The 21,220-nt window shown below is 40.6% G+C and overlaps 1 protein-coding gene across 2 annotated transcripts in view; it reads left to right on the forward strand.

Annotated features, from left to right (window-relative positions):
- LHFPL1 (LHFPL tetraspan subfamily member 1) overlaps positions 1-21,220 on the forward strand; it is a 46,912-nt gene that overhangs the window by 16,840 nt on the left and 8,852 nt on the right. Inside the window, exon 3 of one of the 2 annotated variants that reach the window (XM_025853719.2) lies at positions 2,136-2,234. The exons of the other annotated variant lie outside the window; for it this stretch is intronic. Coding sequence (XP_025709504.1) covers positions 2,136-2,234 — 99 coding nt within the window. The remainder of the gene's footprint in view (positions 1-2,135; positions 2,235-21,220) is intronic. 2 annotated transcript variants of the gene reach the window in all.

The following is a 21,220-nucleotide window of genomic DNA, read 5'->3' on the forward strand; positions in this document are numbered from 1 at the left end:
AGTACCCAGAGTATACTCTGAAACAGATGCATTTATTGGGCACTTATTATGTACCAGGTACCAAGGGTTCCTCCCTTCCAGGAACACCCACTTTAGTGAGGGAAGCTGACCTCAATCAGTTGTGAAGCATATATTACCACAGGATATTTTAATCACAGGAATAAGCACAGGGTGCTGTGGGAACACAGAGGAGGAATATGTAACTTAGCCTGGGGGTGTGACCTTGGGGATAGTGAGAAAGGCTTCCTGGAGGAGGTGATTCCTGACCTGAGCTCCTCAACATGGTAAGGTTTGAGGAACGAGAGAGGGCTGAGTGTTGAGACACACACTTGGCCAGCACTGATACCTGCTTGAGAAATCAGAGTTCATGCCAGTCCCAGGGTTCTGAATGTGGAGGTTTGAAAGCAGAACTGCTGTTCTTTTATGAACTTATGTTCTTTTCTTCTTAGTTTGTGTGGAAAAGCTCACTTTTTAGTAACTCTTCCCTCAAAGGATATATATACTAGAAGCAGGAAAAGGCTAGGATTTCATTTCCAATTTTGTCCTTAACCCATTGTGCATACTCTGGGCTCCATATTCTGGCTCATACTTCCTCATCTCGTAGGATTTCAGTTTATCTGTGGTACAAACAAACAAACAAAACAGAGGAACCCCTAAACAAATAAGAGTGTTGTTCCATTGCCACTGGATAAATTCCAGAGCCTAGAAAAGTCTTTGAGTGACCAGTTTCATTTCCTTTAAGACTATGAGACAGATAAGAATGCCTTCTAATTTTAAGCATTCCACTGAAGGGAATTTCTAGCCTTAATTGGTCATTCTTTTAGTTTCTAAACCCTCTCTCACTGTCAGAAAGTTATCACTGTTTTCCTATTTAAACCTTTCTTTTTTAAAAAAAGATTTTTATTTATTTATTTGAGAGAGAGAGGAAGAGAGCACAAGCGGGGGAGGGGGCAGAGGGAGAGAGAGAAGCAGGCTTGATCGCAGGACCCCACCATCATGACCTGAGCTGAAGGCAGACACTTAACCAACTGAGCCACCCAGGCACCCCTATTTAAACCTTTCTGGCTATTTCTTAAGGCCTTCGTCTTTTTCTCTGGACTCACTGAATATTGAGAAAAGCTGGTTGCCATGTTGCAGACAAGCTTAGAGTACTTTGTGATCTCTTCCAAAAGGATTCATCTTAAGACAAACTGGGCTTATTAGCTTCTCAGAGTGTATCTGGAATCTTCCTCAGTGGGGAAAGAGAGGTGTAGGTGAGGCCAGTAGTCCCTGGAGTAGTCTGCCTTTCACTGTCCAGCTGAGCCCTGGAGCTCTGGAACCTCTAACTATGCCATTCCTTCATCATCGATCAAACACCTGCTCTGTGGAGGTTCTGTGTTATGTGCAGTGTCAGCAAGCAGACCCAGATTTGTACCTCTTGTTGGAAGAGTAAGGTTATCACTAAGGTCCCACAGTTACTTTGTAGTGACCAAATAACCTAAATAAAATGGACATGAAGACAAGGGGCACAGTGGAAGGTATTGGAAGCCAAATAAAGGAGAAATTCTTATCATAAAACTGGAATGGTTTCTCAGAATAAGAAAGTATTTCTGGAAGAGGGAGTGTGGTGCCGTCCTCAACAGGAGAAGCCTATCCAACGTATATATGCTTTCTCTAGATCTCAGTCTGGCAGCTGAGTCCACGTGAGAGAAATCATGACCTACCTTCAACTAACAGGGACCTATTTGACTCTTAGAAAGGGCTGAATTTTAGGAAAGAGTAGCAGTCTCTACATTATTATTCTTTGAAAATCAGACCAAGGTAGAAAAGGAGTCTGACTGGGGAGGCCAACTTAGTGTTGTAAGTCATTGTCAAAAACATTTGGGCTGTAAAAAGTACACTGGCCTGTCTCAATTCCTAACACTGCCCTTTCTTTCTAAGTTGTTACCTCTACTATCTACCTCAACTCACTGCCTATGGCATGGCAAAGAAATCCTGTTGAGTTGGTAGTGTCATAGACATTTAGGGTTTAAAGGGGAAAGGTAAACTCTGAACAGAAGAGGCAGAAGTTGAGTCAAGCTAATCCAGAGAGAAATTTTAGGTGACAGAAGACCTGTTATTTTTTTTTCTACCTATGTGTATGCTTTTCTTTCCAGGGCTGCTGATAAGCTCAGGCTGTGCATTATACCCCTTAGGATGGAATAGCCCGGAGATAATGCAAACATGTGGGAATGTCTCCAATCAATTTCGGTTAGGTAAGGTGGCCTGGGCAGGATGGCAGGGATGTTTTTGGGGGGAATCTAGTTTTCGAAGTGCTTTACCTCTTGGAGGGGACTCTGCTTGCTAGTGGTGCTTGTCTGAGTCTCTGTCATTATGTTGGCTTGTGGGAAGTGGTCGCTTGTCCAGATTCATTTGGCCTTGCTAACTCACGAAGGACTTAAACTCCTCTTTTTACATTATGTCTCTCCACATCCTTTACACACTTTTACCCAGAGTCCTGTGACCAGTTTGGGGAAACGCTATCTACAGGGGGATTTCAAATGCTTAGAGACTGATGATCGGTCATTCTCCAAAAAACTCCTAGTTCCTATTACTATTTCTTTCCAAGGCACTGTTTTTCAACTATAAATCGACAGTATCTTTTCTCACTCTCTACCAAGGATGTAACAAGAGGTCATTTGGTTTACACCACACATTAGGAACCTAGATTAAATATGGGGAATTGTTACTGGCATTGTTACATGGTTACTGGTATGTTAATGGCAAGAGCTGTCAAATATTAGAATGGGTGACAGAAGTAGCTCTGGACTCTCCTATGGTTGCCAATCCTCACTGAGAATGGCTTAAGTTCACTGGTGTGAACTGGGAATAGATTAGTCTCTGACTGAAAGACTTCAAAATATTTTCCCAACATACTATGATGGAAGGGAGTAGAAGGGGAAATGTCTAGGTTTCCTTGAGTATTCTCAATTGTAGGAGGGGATTTTGGAACAATGAGGCCACCTGTTCCCTATAGCTTATGCCCCAATACTTCCCTTTCTCTCTGTTGCCTCAGACTGTTTTTTTGAGTCTCACTTGACTCATGTTGAGAGAAAGGAGTTGTTCACTATACAAATATAACATGAGGGAAGGGCTATATAGAAGATGTGACAAATATGGACCCTAGAATGTCCAGTGTCACTGGCTCAGGGCATAGCTGACTGGCACCTTCTGCCATAGGTGAAGGAATGAGTAAATATTTGGGGGCAGGTTCTGAAGAAAAAGGAAGCAGGCCACTGGTCCAGCCAGTCAGGATAGAGAAAATTGAAGATTTAGCACATCTCTCCTATTTGGCTGTGAGACATATAATTCTCCTTTTTAAAACAACAGCTTTATTGATATAAATTCACATACCATAAAAGCTGCCCTTTTAAAGTGTACAATTAGTGGTTTTCAGTAGATTCACAAAGTTGTGCAATCATCACTACTATGCAATTCCGAATATTCCAAAAGAAACCCCTTACCCATAAGCAGTCACTCCCTATTCCCCTCTGCATCCAGGTCCCAGCAACCACTGTCAATATAGATTTGCCTATTCTAGAAATTTCACATAAATGGAATCAAATAATATGTGGTTTTTATGTCTGCTTCTTTTACTTAGCATATTGTTTTCAAAGTTCATCCATTTGTAGCATGCATCAGTACTTCTGCTTTTCATGGCTGAATAATATTCCATTTTATGGCTATAACATATTTTGTTTATCTACTCACCAGTTGATGCATACTTGGGTTTTTCCACTTTTAGGCTATTATGAATAATACTGCTATGAATATTTGTGTACACACTCTTGTATGGACATGTATTTTCATTTCTCTTGGGTGTATTTCTAGAAGCAGGGTTGCTAGGTCAAATGTGAATCTATGTTTAAGCCTTTTGAGGAACTGCCAGGCTGTCTTCCAAAGTGACTGCATCATTTTACATTTCAACCAGCAATGTGCAAAGGTTCCAATTTCCCAACATCTTTACCAATAGTTATTTTTCATTTTTTAAAATTATAGCCATCCCCGAGGTATGAAGTGGTATCTCAATGTGATTTTAATTTGCATTTCTCTGATAACTGATGATGTTGAGCTTCTTTTCATCTACTTAGTGGACATACCCTTCCTATATCTTCCTTGGAGAAATATTTATTCAAATTCTTTATCTATTTTTAACTGGATTATTTGCCTTTTTTTGTTATTGTTGTTGAGTTGTAAGAATTCTTTATGTATTCTGGATACTAGACCCTTTTCAGACCTATGATTTGCATGTAGTTTTTTCCCATCCTGTGGGTCATATTTTACTTTCTTGGTGGTATCCTTTGAAGCACGAACTTATTTCATTTTGATGAAATCCAATTTTGTCTATTTTGCTTTTGTTTCTTGTGCCTTTGGTGTCATATCTAAGAATATATTGCCAAGCCCAAGGTCATGAAGATTGTTTAGCTATTCTGGATCTCTTGCATTTCCATGTAAATTTTAGGTTCAACTTGTCAATTTCTGCATGAAAGCCAGCTGGGATTTTGATAGAGATTGTGTTGAATCTGTACATAAGCTTGGAAAGTATTGCTACTTTCACAATATTAAGTTTTCCAATCCAAGAACACAAGATGACATTCCACTGAGTTAGATCGTCTTTAATTTCTTTCAATGATATTTTGTAGTTTTCAGTATACAAGTCTCACACTTCTTTTGTGAAATATATTCCTAAGTATTGTTTTTTTAAGATTTATATATTTACGAGAGAGAGAGTGGAGGAGGCGCAGAGGGAGAGAATCTTCAAGCCGACTCCCCACTGAGCACGGAGCCCAATGTGGGGCTTGATCCCACAACCCATGAGATCATGACCTGAGCCGAAATCAAGAGTCAGATGCTTAAACGACTGAGCCACCTAGGCCCCTGTATTGTTTTTGACAATATTATAAATGGAATTGTTTTCTTAATTTTATGTTTTGATTGTTCATTGTTAGTGTATAGAAATACAAATGATTTTTCTATATTGACCTCGTATCCTGCAAGCTTGCTGAACTCCTTTATTAATTCTAATGATATTTTTAGGTAGATTTCTTAAGATTTTCTATATACAAGGTCATGTCATCTGGGAATAGAGAGTTTTACTTCTTCATTTCCAATCTAGATATCTTTTATTTCTTTTCATTATCTCATTGCCCTGGCTAGAACCTCCACAACAATGTTGAATAGAACTGGTGAGGGCAAACATCCTTACCTTATCCCTGATCTTAGGAGTAAAGCATCCAGTTTTTCACCATTAAGTATTGATGCTAACCATGGTTTTGTTTGTTTGGTTTTTTTAATATGTGGCTTTCATTAGGTTGAGAAAGTTCCCTTTTATCTATTTCTAATGTGTTAAGTGCATTCATCATGAAAGGGTGATGGATTTTGTCAAATACTTTTTCTTCAACTACTGAGATGATCACATGCATTTTATTGATTGCTCTCCGTATGTTAAACCAACTTTGCATTTCAGGGATAAACCATAGTTAGCCATGGTGTATAATCCATTTTATATTTTGCTTGGTTTGGTTTGTTAGCATTTTATTGAGGATTTTTGCATCTATATTCACTAGGAATATTCATCTATAGACTTCTTTCTTGTGATGTGTTTGTTGGATTTTGGTATGAAGGTAACATTGGCCTCATAGAATGAGTTGCTACTTTGATTAATAAAAAAAAAAAAGTCAAAGTAAAAAATTGGAGACATGACTTGTACATAGTCATCTGGCAGTTTTCTGCACTAATCACCACACCCAAGGGACTAGTTCACAAATGGGCAATTTTGTGTGCGGTTGTCTTTGTTTCAAGTTGATGGCCATCAATCGTGTTTACCACAGGATCATTATTTTTCTCTTTCTTTTCACGCAATATTTTTTATTGTTTCTTTCTCCATTCCATTCTCCTCCTTTATTTACCTTTCTCTCCTGCACCATATGTCTTCCCAAGGGCTCTGGCTCCCCTCTCCTCAGTGCACTGAATAGTGTTGTTCTGTGAATCCTTAGGGATGAAGGGATTGCTGAACCCTGCTCGAGTCAAGCCCTCCCAGTTCCTTTTTTGAATCACTCTTTCAAATTCTTCCAACTGCCTAAGTGTCTGTCATCCATGAGCCACATTTCTTGCCATATTCTTCAATACAGGCCTCTGTATTAGCACTTTTCTGACTAATGCTGAAGAGAAGAGACAACCTGTGCCATCCTTGATCCTCTTCTGGTCAGCTGCCCAAACATACATGACAGTGCCAACTGTATTAGCAGCTGTTCCCTTGTAATATAGAGGTGCCAGGAGCAGCAGGAAAACATGTAGTAGAATTAAAAAATATATTTTATGATATGTTGTGACTACCAAGGTTTGGAAATACCAATGCTAGAAGTACTGCCTTTCTCTTTAGACCTTTCTTTAATACTCTGGAGATTCTGGTAGTGTGGAAACACCCTCGGCACACATTAGATATTGTGTGGATGGATGAATGAAATAGGAGAAAAGTACCCTTGGTATCCAGTATACAGACTTTTGTTTCTTTTTCCTTGAGAGGCAGATGGTAGATTGAAAGATTATAGGCTTTTGAGTCAAAGATCTCAGTTGCTATCCAGGCTCTGCCACCTATGTATTTGTTATGGGGGTAAAGTCACTTAACATCTGTGTCTCACCTTCCTTCTCTGTAAAATGGGGGATAATAATAATACCTGTCCCAAGAAATCTTCTCCAAATGAGAATTTTCACACTTTACCCAGTGGTTTTTCTACTCTCCTGCTTGTGTATTTTGAAGAACAAAATTTAATAATTATAATAATAAAACATAAATCTTTTCCATTTAAAAAACCTGTCCCAGTGTTGTTACAATGAAATAATAAAAGATATATTAAAGTACCTAGCGCAGCATTTGACTTAAAGTGGATGGTGGCCTTTAAAAGATAGCAGAGCAGAATGTGCTGGAGGGTAGATTATCAATCAGTGGCATTACTTTGATTCTGCTGTAGGCTCTATACTCTACTATGCACTCCGTATTTTGGATAGGAAGTTTCACAAAGTCAAGAAAGACATGAGCCCTAACCAAGGAACAGAGCTTCTTACCCTGACTTACTTGAGAGAGATGAAGGGAATATGGAGGACAATGGAAGCAGGCATTATTAGTCTGCCAAAGTGATTCTGAGAGTAAGTAAAATAGAAATTCTACTCTGAGACTCTGAATGGCCTCCTTCATTTTCCAGTAGAAGGAGTCATACTCGCGTCTTTAGCTCTTCTTTACCCGAGTTTCCATTCAAGTTATCCTGAACCATCCACAGTTATGATTTTTAGTCCTAACCTGAATCATCAAAGATATAACTTGTATTAAGGCAGCAATCTTGATGTCTGTGTTGGATTAAAGATGGCCACAAATTCTTTGATGCTCTTCCCATAGCAAGCCTGGGTTTATCTCTACCACTTATCCCCTAAATCTGGGTTGGCCTATAACTGCTTTAACCAATGGAGTGTGGCATAGTGACATAAAGCTCATTCTGGGCCGAGCCTCTAAAGAACTTATAATTTCCATGTTGGTTTCTTGGATCTCTGAGCCATCATATGAAATATTTGACTACTATGCTGGAGGGACCAAATGGAAAGTCCCAGAGATGCTTAGAAACAGAGGCCCACCTGAGTCCAAACTTCTAGCCATTCCTTCCAAGGCACCAGACGTGTGAGTAAAGCAGTCCTAGGTCTTCCATTCAAGCCACCTGAATACCACTGAATGACTCTAGTTAAAGCCAATTGCAGTGGAGGTAGCGCTCAGCTGAGCCCTGACCAAATTTTGACCAATAGATTCATGAGATATAATAAAATGGATGTTGTTTTAAGCTACTATGCCCTGGGGTTAGTTTGTTATACAACCATTATTGAATGCCAAATCATATACATATAAATTTAAGATTATTATTTTTAATCAAAAGTAATTTATGTATGCGATAAAACAGTACATAAATGTATAAAATGCAAAGTCAAAGTCTTTCTCCTAACCCCGACTCCATTCCCCAAAGGGACCATTAAGTTTTTTTGTATCTCTCCAGAATTTTTAATAAATATAAAAATATGAGTATATATTTTGTTCAACCAAGATCATATTATGTATCTATCTAGCTATATAACTAACTATACCATTCTGAACCTTGCACTTTTCACTTACCAATATCTCTTGGAGAGCTGTCAATGTTTATAGATCTCCCTGCTACATTTTAGGCATGCCATATTTTCCCAGTATAGGGATAGCATAAACTCTATGAAGGCAGGGATATTGTTTTCTGTGAGATTAAGTAACTTGCCTAAGGTCACTCAGCTGATAAATCGGCAGAGCTGGGATTTGAATTCTAGACGTCTGGTTCTAGCTAGCACCATCCAATAGAAGTTCCTGCAATGATGGAAATGTTCTGTGTCTTGCTATCCAATGTGTTAGCCTTTAGCCACATGCCATTGTTGAACAATTGAAATGTTAGGTTGATGGGACTGAATGCTTAATTTAATTTAATAAATATTTAATCTTGTTAATTAATTAAATTTAATTTATTTAATTTTATTAATTTAAATGTAATAGCTACAATGTGACTAGTGGCTACCATATTGGAAAGCACGGCTTGAGAATCTGTGTTCTTAAACTGTTATGCTCCTCTACAGAGAAGAAAGAGACTACTAAGGAGACTCAGAAAGAATACCCAGAGAGACATATAAAAGAAAAATAAGAATTCAGGGTCACAACCAGGCAATTGTGTTTAATACTGATTGAAGTTGCTAGATGAGGATAGAGAAGTGACCACTGGAGTCTGCCAGACAAAGGTGACCTAGAGGAGCAGTTTTGCAGTTATAGATACTGGAGTAATTTTGAGTTGAAGCAAATGAAAGCAGCATGTATAAGCAATTCTTTCAAAAAGTTTTGCTACAAGGGAAAGCAGAGAAACTGAGCAGTAGCTGGAGGAGAATGTAGGATTAAGAGAGGCTTTTTCTAAATTGGCCAAATACTTGAGTCATGATGATAATGATTCTGTAGTGAGACAGATTGATGCAGAAAAGCAAAGTCCTTGAGAATATGAGGGTACAATGAAGAGGACCCTTGAATGGAGACTTCATTTCAGCTGGTTTCCAAATACATGTATTTTAGCTTCACTGTGATTTTCAAAATCCTCTTAGACCCACAAAACTACTAGGGAATTCCTTCATACCCAATGGCCTATCACCCAAAGAAGCCCCACTGAAAATTTCAAGAAGCTAAATGGGACATAGCTGTTTTCAAGCTAGCTTATAAAACTACACAGTAGCACTTAATTCTAAGGTAAGGACTGTACCTCCTATCAATGGATCACATTTGCAAGATGTTCTCATGAATATTATCTAATCTGATTTTCAAAAGTGCATGGACAGCAGATGGTAATATGCCCATTTTATAATGAGGAAACCCGGAGGTAGGAATAGGTAAAGTAATTTGTGTAAGGCCATACAGCAAGTGAAAGGCAGAACCGTGAATGGAGCTTATCTCCTAATTCACTGTTCTGTGTGTGACTACAATGATTTTTTTTTCCCCTCTCCACTGGTGAGGGTATGCCTTGAGTCATTTGAGAATTTCTCAAGATATGCTTTAGCTCTATTGTTTTCAAAAACAAATGTCTGAAACATCGTGGAAAGTACCTAGTATTGCATCTTGTCTCCTTCACTTCCACCCTCAGCCTAAGTCCCCTGTTGATCTTTTAGTATAATCAGGGTACAAATACAGAAGGTGGCAGCTGAAACTGATGGGATTCTGGAAGAGGTTGTAAGTGGAATGGACGTGTGTAGGAAATTTTAAAGTGCCTCTAGATTTGACTTGCATTAATAAAGACACCTAGATCGTCTTGCTAAACTTGATCATAGGAGAAAGATATACAAAAGTTTTTGTTTCATATGCTCTAAGATCATATACAATCTTCCTAGGGCCACTCTCTGGTCTTCTAGCATATCTACTCCTTACAGTCCTACTTACTTTAGTCTCTCTTCTTGAAAGAAAGAGATTGGGTGGGGCAAAAAAGGGAAAATAGAAGATCAGAGGGCATTGGAGAAGACAAGGCTCTCCAGACAAAAACACAGTTGTATAAGGAATCCCCAAACTCTGGCACCCCAAAAGTTTGACTATCACCAGCTAGACCCCAAGACCTTGCCTTCACTGCCCACCTGCTTGTACTCACTGACCTTTGTCCCACATTTTTCCTTAAGCTCTTCTTTCCAGCTTCTCTTAACTCAGGCAAATGGAAAGTGAAACTGCCCCTCAAGCAGTAGTGACTGCCCTGACAAGACCTGCAGCCTGCCCAGACTATCCAGACAAGTTTTAACTTAAGCCCCCACTCAAGTCTGCACAGATGGACCATGAAATGACCTCTAGAATGACTGATGACTACCTTTATTATAATGCTAAAATCTCCACCCAAGCTGGAGGCTCAGCCTCATTTATATAGCATACAACGGTATGTATAGGCATGGTTCCTTAAGGCACATTGTGACCTTATGCCTGCCTCTACATACAATGACAAGACTTCCCTATCTAAATATTCATCCTCACCCTAAATAAAAGGAACCCATCCAACCTTGCTTGGGGACGCATGGCTTTGGAAGCTATTGCCCGTGACCTCCTTATTTGCTGCAAATAAAGTTTACTTTGTGCAACAACTCAACCTAGTGTAGTTTCTGACTTACTAAGGAGTGAACTCGTGTTGGTTGGGTTACATGACCACCTTCCTCCCACTGCCTTTTCTGTTTCTAGGATCTTCTCTCACGTCTCCCAGTCTATCTTCCAGGTGCCCTGTTGTCCCTATCCTCCCTCAGTGCCTGTTCTAACACCCTGGAAACATACCTTACCTGGCTCTCACCTGCCAGAGTCATCAATTGAGCAGTTTAAGGAATTGACTCCCTTTCTTCTTTTTTGCCATTTAAAGAAGAAATTAACTTGTATGAAACCATAAGAGACCCCCGAATAGCCAAAACAGTCTTGAGAAAGAAGAACAAAGCTGGAGGTATCATGTTTTCTGATTTCAAGCTATAATACAAGTCTACAGTAGTCAAAACAGTATGGTATTGACATAAAAGCAGACACACAGATTAATGGAATGGACTAGAGAGCTCAGAAATAAACCCACACAAATATGTCAATTAATTTATGACAAAGGAACTGAGACTATACAATGGGAAAAGGGAATTCTCTTCAAGGGGCACCTGGGTGGCTCAGTCAGTTAAGCATCTGCCTTCAGCTCAGGTCATGATCTCAGGGTCCTGGGATCGAGCCCCGCATTGGGCTCCCTGCTCAGCAGGGAGTCTGCTTCTTCCTCTCCCTCTGCTCCTCTGCTCGACCTCTCTCTCTCTCTCAAAAATAAATAAAATCTTTAAAACAAAATAAGGAAAATTCTCTTCAATAAATGGTGTTTGGAAAACTGAACAATCCTATGCAAAAGAATGAAGCTGGGCCACTATCTTACACCATACACAAAAATTTACTCAAAATGGATTAAAGACTTAAACATAAGACCTGAAACCAAAAACCTCCTAGAAGAACACATAGGAAGTATGGAAGTAAGCTCCTTTACATTGGTCTTGCCAATCATTTTTTGGATTTGACACGAAAAGCAAAGGCAACACAATCAAAAATAAACAAGTGGGTCTATGTAAAACTAAAAAGCTTCTGCATAGCAAAGGAAACCATCAACAAAATGCAAAGGCAACCTACCAAATAGGAAAAAATATATGCAAATCACATATCTGATAAGGGGTTAATCTCCAAAGTGTATAAAGAACATATACAACTCAATAGCAATCCCCCCCAAACAATCCAATTTAAAAAATGGGCAGAGGATCTAAATAGGCATTTTTTCAAGGAAGACATACAGACAGCCAACAGGTACATGAAAAGGTGCTCAACACCACTAATCACCAGGGAAATGCACATCAAAATCACAATGAGATATACCCTCACACTTGTTAGAATGGCTACTATCACAAAGACAAAAAATAACAAGTGTTGGTGAGGATGTGGAAAAAAGGGAACTCTTGTGCATTGTTGGTGGGAGTGTAAATTGGTACAGCCACTGTGGAAAACAGTGTGGAAGTTCTTCAAAAAATTAAAAACTATATGATCCAGGAATTTCATTTCTTGGTATTTACCTGAAGGCAATGAAAACACTATCTCCAAAAGATATATTCACTCCCCTGTTGATTGCAGCATTATTTACAGTAACCAAGATATGGAAGCAAACTATGTATCCATTGATGGATGAATGGATAAAGAAAATATGGAATATGTATACAATGAAATATTATTCAAGGATAAAAAAAGAAGGAAATCTCGACATTTGCAACAACCTGGATGGACCTTGAGGGCATTCTGCTCTGTGAAATAAGTCAGATAAAGACAAATACTGTATGATCTATAAAGCCAACCAAACCAACCAACCAACCAACCAACCAAAGTCATGGATACAGAGAACTAATTGGTTATTGCCAGAGGCAGGGGGTGGGGGTGGGTGAAATGGGTGAAGAGGGTCAAAAGGTTCAAATTTCCAATTATAAAATTAGTAAGTCTTGGGGATCTAATGTACAGCATGGTGACTATAGTTAATAATACTGTATTATATATTTGAAAGTTGCTAAGAGTAGATTTTTAAAGTTATCATTAGAAAAATATTGTAACTATGTATGGTGATGGATGTTAACTAGACTTACTGTGATGATTATTTCACAATATGTGCAAATATTGAATCATTATGTTGTACACCTGAAATGAATATAACATTATATGTTAATTATAGCTCAATAACAAATAAATAAGAAAATAACAATCAAATATTTAAAACAGGGAAAAAAAAAACCCTAAGCCCTAGTCAGGAGCTTGCACTGAAACCTACAAAATGAGGGACCTCGCAGATTAATCAGTGGGCTTATTTATAGTTAGTGAGACCCAATAGGGGCAGGTGACCTTTTCAAGGCCCACAACAAGGGACTTGGGACTAGCTTCCTGACAGGCATATTGTAGGTGCCGCTCAATGGCAATCCCATACCTGTTTGTTGAATGAATCACTCATTCAGTAAGAAGGGGAAAATCAGACAAAGGCGCTTAGCAACAGCCCTGTTAAGTGCAAACTTTCCCACACCTTAATTCGATTAAGTAAATGAAAGATTTAAGCTGAGAAAGGTGTTTTGATGGTTGTTAATTAAACTCTGGCCATCACATAGAGATTTCAACAACTTGATCCCACACAAATGAATCCTCAGTCCAATATTAAATTAATGCATTTCACTCCTCCTCTCGTTGTCCTTCATCAAGCCTCTAATTGGCATCAACAACAGTGGGAGCCAGGGAAGAAACCCAAGGGAAGATTGCCTAGTGGTAAGAGTGGGCTTTAGCACAGCAGCATCCTTAGCTCTGTGACCTTGGGCCAGTTTTTCAGCATGTGGGAGCTTATTGCTACCTCCTGGGGTCGTTGTAAGGATTAAATGAGATCACACATGCAAAACACCTAGTACAGGGTTTGGTATACAGTCACCAGTCAATAGGTGTTGTCTGGTATCATCATCATTATAATAATACCAATTGTTGAAATGGAAATGTTCCCAGTACTTTTCAGTAGTTTTCAGAAAAAGGACCTATTACAGCAAGGAGCCATTATTTATAGCATGATATAAATAGCATGATATATAGCTCAAAAACACAGGTTAATAGTAGAAAGATCTGCATTCAAATCTGAGCCTTGCCTCTTACTGGTTGTGCATTTGGGAGCATGCTATTTAACCTCACTGTGTCTCCACTAATGGGGATTGATAAAAGTAGTTTTCCCCATAAGTTATTGAGAAGATTAAGTGAGGTAATAGATGCGTACAAAGCATTTAGCGCAATAGGCTGCACTAAATGTAACATGTGTTAGTAGGTGGTCGGCCCAGTTCTCAAGAGCCTCCTTAGGGAGGATGCCCCAGGCTTGGCTACTGGGAAGGAGGGAGAGACCCACTCCACTTGACAAAGGCCTGCAACAGGGGCTACCCAAAGGCCTTGTGTGTGCTCCCTGTGTTTCCTCTCTCAGAGGCCCCATTTCCTTTGCTCTCTCATCATTTCCTCTCATTCTTGCCAGTTCAAAGCCTTTTATGGTGACTCGGGGTTTGGACTTTATGGGTTTAGTTTCCAGGCATTTCCTGTTACCTTTCCTCTCTATCAGTTTCCTTCTTTGTGGACGGTCTGTTTTCTTGTGCTCACCAGAGCACAATGAGGCAGCTTAATACATTCTCATATCCATAGAGGGGCAGCAGAGTGTGGTGGAAACAGTTCTGGCCTGGGTATCAGGACAGCTGTGTTTTAATTTTCCGAAATTTGCTTGGGCATGTCACTTCCCCACCCTGAGCCTTGGTTTCCCTGTTTTAATAGAGAGAACATTGAATTAGACTGATGAGCAACCAGAGGCCCCAGGCACCTACCTAGATCCCTGCTGTGACCTACCTTTGTGGTGAGGCCTTTGATCAAATTTCATATTTATCTATTGTGTTCTTAAAAAAACAGAAGGATAGGGGCGCCTGGGTGGCTCAGATGGTTAAGCGTCTGCCTTCAGCTCAGGTCATGATCTCAGGGTCCTGGGAATTAGCCCAAGGTCATAGGACTCCCTGCTCAGCGGGGAGTCTGCTTTTCCATTTTCCTCTGCCCCTCCCCGTCCCACTCATGTGCAATCTGTCTCTCTTTCTCTCTTTCTCAAGTAAATAAACAAAAATTAAAAAAAAAAAAAACAGAAGGATAAACCAGTCTACTTAAGGCAGCCATCCTAAAGGAGAGGAACCTTTTAGTATCACTCACCCATGGGATTGAGGGCCAAGGATTGACCCAGGGGATTGGGAAAAGCACCTCATTCATTGGGCAGCAACAGATAGAATGCTCTGTGGAGCCTGTCCTTCTGGAAAACTCATGACTCAGGTGTTGCTTAAGGTTTTTCAGTTGCCCTCCTGCTTCACACAAAGAGGAGTTTCCACCCGGAGAAGCTGGGCTAACTAAGCTGGATCAGGCAGGAAACAGTGAGTCAGGGAGCAATGTAATTCAACAGCATATCCCTGGTGCCTGGTACACACTTTGCACTCTCTAAAGGTTGCACTGAGTGGAATGAACAAATTGCAAGGTGGCTGTTGCCATCTTACTGTGTCACCATAGGGAGCCAAGTTATTTCAGCCCCTTATATTTTTGTGCTTTTTATTGAAATATATTTGACCTATAACATTGTGTAAATTTAAGGTATACAACATGTTAAAATGATAGATTTCTATATGGTAATATGATTGCCATTGTAGTGATATTTAGCACCTCTATCTTATTACATCATTATTTCTTTGTAGAGGTTAGAATAATTAAGTTCTAGTCTCTTAGCAAGTTTGACGATTATAATACAATGTTACTATCTATATTCACTGTACTGTGCATTAGACCTCTAAGGCTTATTGACTACTTGTTGCAAGTTTGTACCTTTAAACAACATCTGTCCTATCTCCCCCCGCCCCTCCAGCCCCTGGTAACCACCCTTTTACTCTCTGTTTTGGACCACTTTGGCTTTTTAAAGATTTCTCACGGGCATTTCACTTCCTTAAACCTAGCTCCCGGAGACTACAGTGAGGATTATTTTATCTACCTTTAGGGATTGTTTTGGCCATGAAATTACAAAGTGCATGTAAATGTGCTTTATGAAAACAATGCCCTAAAGGTGTAAGGGGTAGAAGATGAGAAAGCGTATCTACTGTTAGATTTCTCCTCCCTATAATTTTAGCGACTAAACTTCAGTGCCAGTTTTCTCACTGACCATCTTTTTTAAGAATAGTGAAGAACATCAAGTAATGAGACTCGATACATCCCATGGGATGCTAAGCTATTTTCATTTTGAATAGAAAAAAAAAAATGATGGTGCGTATAAACATTTCTGCCTTTCCTGAAAATAGCCTGCATGAAAAAAAGGGTGTTTACCCTGCAATAGTCGATCCCTAGACTTCCAGCCTGGTGACTCCAGAGGACTTAGAAAAAGACCTCAAAGGGCGGGTTCTCTGTTTTACTTGGCCTTATTTCCCTGCTTAGCGCCTTGCAGAGGGTCTAGCAGGCTCCCTGACTGAAACAGTGAAGGCAGAATTGTGAACTGGTTGTCTGATCATCAGACCACCACGAGATGGCGGTAAAGTCAGGTGAATTCATTCTGTTTGCTGCTTTCTCAGTCCCGCCTCTGGTCCTCAGGTCAAAGAATCTGATTCATGCTTTATTTCCTTGCTTCCGTTTCCTCCACTCAAATTTCCTTCTATAAACCTCAGTAACAGTCTTCTTTGTTCCCCTCACTTTTAGTGTCTTTCCCTGGCTACTCTGGAATGATACAGTATCCTAAGCCTTTGTTTAAAAACAGAAACCAGTTTTAAATAGAGGTGTTAGTACTGTAGTGCCCATTTCATGGGGCTCTTGTGAGGATGGAATGAAGTGACGTACCTAAAACTTAGTACAGGGCCTGAACTCAATAAATGTCAACAAGAACTGCCATTATTGTTATTGTTATTCTTATAGGTTAGACTGACCCAGGTTATTTAATAAGTGAGATTTATTTTCACTTATTATATAAGCAGGAACCAGAGGGAAAACCAGGGACAGTTCTTGCACATTCTCGGGGCAATTCTCTGGCAAAGTTAGAGTTACATATTAGGGGTGGACATATGTGTCCATCCGCTGTGTTGCATGACTTTTTCAAACCATCTTTACCAAGTCCCACCCAGGTGAGTTGGGAGGAATTGCATACAAATATGTCTTTCAAGAGAAATCCCATAGCATTGCATCAAGCATATTGTAGGTTGTTGGGTTTTTTTTTTTAAGATTTATTTATTTATTTGAGAGAGAGAGAGCATAGAAGGCAGGGGCAGAGGGACAGAGAGTCCTAAGCAGACTCTGTGCTGAGTGCAGAGTCCAATGCCGGCTAGATCTCAGGACCCTGAGATCACGACCTGAGCTGAAACCAACAGCTGGTCATTTAAACAACTGAGCCACCCAGGCTCCCCCTGCCCCACTGTAGGTTCTTAAATCAAGTTTGACTTTTCATCTACAAGTTGGACGAGTTTGAGCTAATAATATGGTCTCATTCGGGTGGTTCCCCACTGGACTGTGCATTGTAATCATCTGGGCCCTCTCCCCAGAGATCACAATTCTATAGATCTGGAGCAGGGCCTAGAAATATGTACATTAAAGCTTTCTCCAGACATTTGTGGAAACTAGTGGACCAGTTGAAAAATGTTAGGCTGAGAGAAGGGGCCCAGAAGAACTGATCATTCTAGGTGCCGTTCTGAGGGCTTTATATGTATCATATCATTTGACCTTCACAGCTGCTCTGTGGTGTCACTTCCACTGTGCCCATGGGAGAGCTGAAACTCAGAAATGTTAAATGACTTGCCCACAGGTTCAGTTTGTAAATGACAGGTCATGGTTACAAACACTATTCTCTGTCATCCTCATTTAGGACCCTGTTCAGGCACCACATGAGTTCCTGAGCACACATGGGCCTGGCCCGGTCTCTACTCTCTGGCTAAGTGGCAAACTTGATTAAATACTTATCTGTCTGCTCAATGGCTTTCTCTATAAAGACATTCCTGCCTCTAGCTGGGACTTGATGAATGAATAAAACAAACACAAGAGGATTAAATGAAATAATGGATAGAAAAAGTGCCTTATAAATTGTAAAGTCCTATACACATACTGGGTGGTATTATTGGGGCATTGGTTGTTACCCAGAGATACTGGGCCCAAGGAGAGCCTTTAAGTTCTATATCTATTGGCCAGTGGAGCATGGATAGAAAGAACTGATGTTCAAACCTAGCCTTGCAGTTATGGGGCTATGTCAACAGCTGGAATGAGGGTGCACGTGCTTCTGAGCCCTGAGCTTTGTAGGCTTTCTAGGTCAGGCATTCTAGCATTCATAAGTATTTGAAGATCCTGTCAAAAGTATATAACAGTAGAGCAGTGATGTGGCACACTGCAGGTGGTGAGGATGTGTGTGCCATGGCTCCTTCCTCTTTCTGGACTCCATCTTTTTGGTAGAGGCTGCATTGGCTGCCGTTCAGTCTTGCTGGAGGGCATTGCCCCAGAAAATCAAGTCTTGATCCTGGCAGGCACACCCCTAGAGGATGAGGCTACTCTGGGTCAGTCCGGCTCTGATCGCCCTGGAAGTAGCCGGCCGCACGCTTGGAGGTGAAGTCCATGGTTCCCTGGCCCATGTTGGGAAAGTAAGAGGGCAGACTCCCAAGGTGGCCAAACAGGAGAAACAGAAGACCTGCCCAGCTAAGTGGTGGATGCAGTACAACCGGCACTTTTTCAATGTTGTGCCCACCTTTGGCAAGAAGAAGGGCCTCAATGCCAACTCTTAAATCCATTGTAACCCTGGCTTTCCCCAATAAAGCCAATTAGCCCAGTCAGAAAGAAAAGTATATAACAGTCACTCAGTAAGCATATGATAGACACTTACTGTATATGAGATACTGAATGAGACACTGTACATAGTCTTCAAGAAGCTTTGAGGAGACATTATATATATATATATATATGTATACATATATAGATGTCTATCAAATACAACATAATAATATCAATCCCAAACCATAATGATAACATCAGAAGGAATAAATACTGCTAAGGCACATGAGAACTCCAGAACCTATCTTCTTTCTCTTAGTATCAATTTTCATCTGTATTATAGAAAACAATCCGTGACTCTCTCCATATTCCTAAAGATACTGCACACCACTCTCTTGATCTGTCTCACATTCTATGGCTAAAGTGATATTTCAAAAATGCAAATCTGATGTTATCCCCATTCTTTAACAATAGTTCCCCATTGCCTGCAGGATAAAGATTCCTTAAGCATGGCCTATAGGGACCTTGGCCATCACTTCCATCAACACTCAAGCTCCTCCTCCTGCTCAGCCACCCTGAAATACCATGTTCCTTCAAACCTTGGCAACCTTGCATGTGTTCTTCCCATAGTTAGGAATACCCTTCTCCCCTTCCTCAGCTAGGTAACTCCCTACTTTTTCTTGAAAACTCCCTGCCCACTTTGAACTGCACTTGCTGTCCCTCATCTATATCGTTGTATTGCTCTATGTCGTAGCACTTGTCACACTAAATAGTCTGTTAACTTGTTCCACTTCTGCCTCTGGCTCCCTTTCACTCAATCTAGTTTGTTGATCTTACCTATGCGAGAACAACATATTTAAAGAGCTTACCACAGTGACTTTATTAGCTGAAAAAGTTCAAGTGGATGCAATCAGAAATCTATTGAGCAGATGCTAGAGGAGAGGGGCCAATTTCTTAGAGGCCAAGTATCTTACAGAGCTCATGCGGAGTCAAGCAGGTCCAGTACTTGGTTTTTGACTAGTCCTTTGGGGAGAGTACCTGTCTTAGTTCATTTGCACTGCTGTGAGAGATGCCAAAGACCAGATGGCTTATAAACAACAGAAATATTTTTCTCACAGTTCTGGAGGCTAAGAAGTCCAAGATCAGGGTGCCAGCAGATTAAGCATCTGGTGAATTCTTTCTTCCTGATTTATATGTGGCAGTCTCCTCGCTGTACCCTTACATGGCAGAAGGGGGCAAGGGAGATCATTGGGGTCTCTTCTATAAGGGTACTAATCCCATTTATTAAGGCTCCGCCCTCATGACTTAATCACCTCCCAAAGGCTCTACCTCCAAATACCATCACAATGGGCATTAGGATTTAACATATGAGTTTTGGGGGACACAAACATTCAGTCTATAGCAATTCCCAAAGCTCTTCTGAAATGCCACTTCAAGTGTAGTTTGATGGGCTATATAAAGAACAACACAGAGTGACAAGAAGGTTTATTCAGGGAAAGGGGGGGGCAATCTTGAGAAAGACCCAGAAGCACAATTTAAGTTGACCTGAGACTTAATTCCTCCCCTTTATCCCCCATTGAAGAAAAAGATCATCAGAGTAGCTAAAACTCAGGATAGCTATGCAGGAAATAACATAAATAGGAAAGACTGGTTGGCAGCATATACAGGGATGGGTCAGAAGCAAATGCTTAATAGGGCCGGGGAAGATTTCAATGGAAGGACTCAATTTTTTTGGCAGAAGTATCAGAGAAAAAAAAAAATCAACCCTATCAGGTCATCTCTCTCACCATGAGGATTTGACTCTTTACTGAGTGCTACCCTCACTTTCTAGCAAGTGGCTAGAAATAGTGGCTACTAACAAAAACATGTTTACCTGAATAGCTGAAGTTTTCAAAGGATTTTTTGTTTTGCCTTTTTCTCTGGCAAGGGAGCCTAACAGGCTTCTGGAATCTTCAATAGGTTCTGGACCTCCAGTCTGGGTTCCTGCTGAGACTCATGCCCAGCCTGGAGAGTGAGAAGAAAGCTCTTCTCATGGCTTTGGCTATCTTTTTACTGGGGCTATAGTGGGGTGGGGGATGGATAGGGTGTTTGGCAATTGCCCTTAAATTCATGGCTTTGCTTTATTTTTTACAATTACTCACCTGGGCTGAACCTAGCAGAGAAGGTTTCTCCTCATTTAGCTTGGCTGCAATGAAAATGTTTTTATGCTGCTATACCTATGGAGACCCTATGGTTAGCAGTATCTCTCTGAACAGATGGGACCACCAGCTTCTTCCAAACCCTTGCTGCCTGCTTAACACAAAATGCAAGTCCCCGTGGCAAAAATATGTTGAATAAGCAAATATCAACCCTATCCTTCCCCCCATCACACACACCAAACAGCAGTTTGGGAGGTGGGTTGCCGCCCTGGTTTCATAAGCTCAGATGTTGCTACAGTGATGGGAGGAGCAGCTGATCTTCCTGAGCTGGGTCTGCTCTGCAAAGCCCCCACCTTTATTAGGAATAGGTCTGTTGAAGCCCTCAGCTTATCCACTCAGTCCCTATGTACCAGGTTTTCTAGTGTTCTAATCTTATACTGTTTTCTAAACAAACTCTCCCTGCCTCTCTTCTCTTCCTCTTCCACCTATCCCATTGACTCTCCTTTAGACTCTTTCTTTTCTTTGCTCTCTCTCTAGTTCTTCCCCTTTCCCTCCAGAGAATTCCAAAGGAACTTACGTATCTCTCTGTAACTGAGGTGATTGCTCTCAGGGCCAGTGCAGGCAGCCTGGTCTGATATGATGAAGGCTGTGAAGGACTCTCCCCCCGCCCCCGCTCCCCCAGGTGGCTCCTAGACAGACA

The sequence above is a fragment of the Callorhinus ursinus genome, unplaced genomic scaffold (assembly GCF_003265705.2).
Source record: "Callorhinus ursinus isolate GAN/ISIS: 27379988/994484 unplaced genomic scaffold, GSC_fseal_2.0 scaffold65, whole genome shotgun sequence".
NCBI lineage: Eukaryota > Metazoa > Chordata > Mammalia > Carnivora > Otariidae > Callorhinus > Callorhinus ursinus.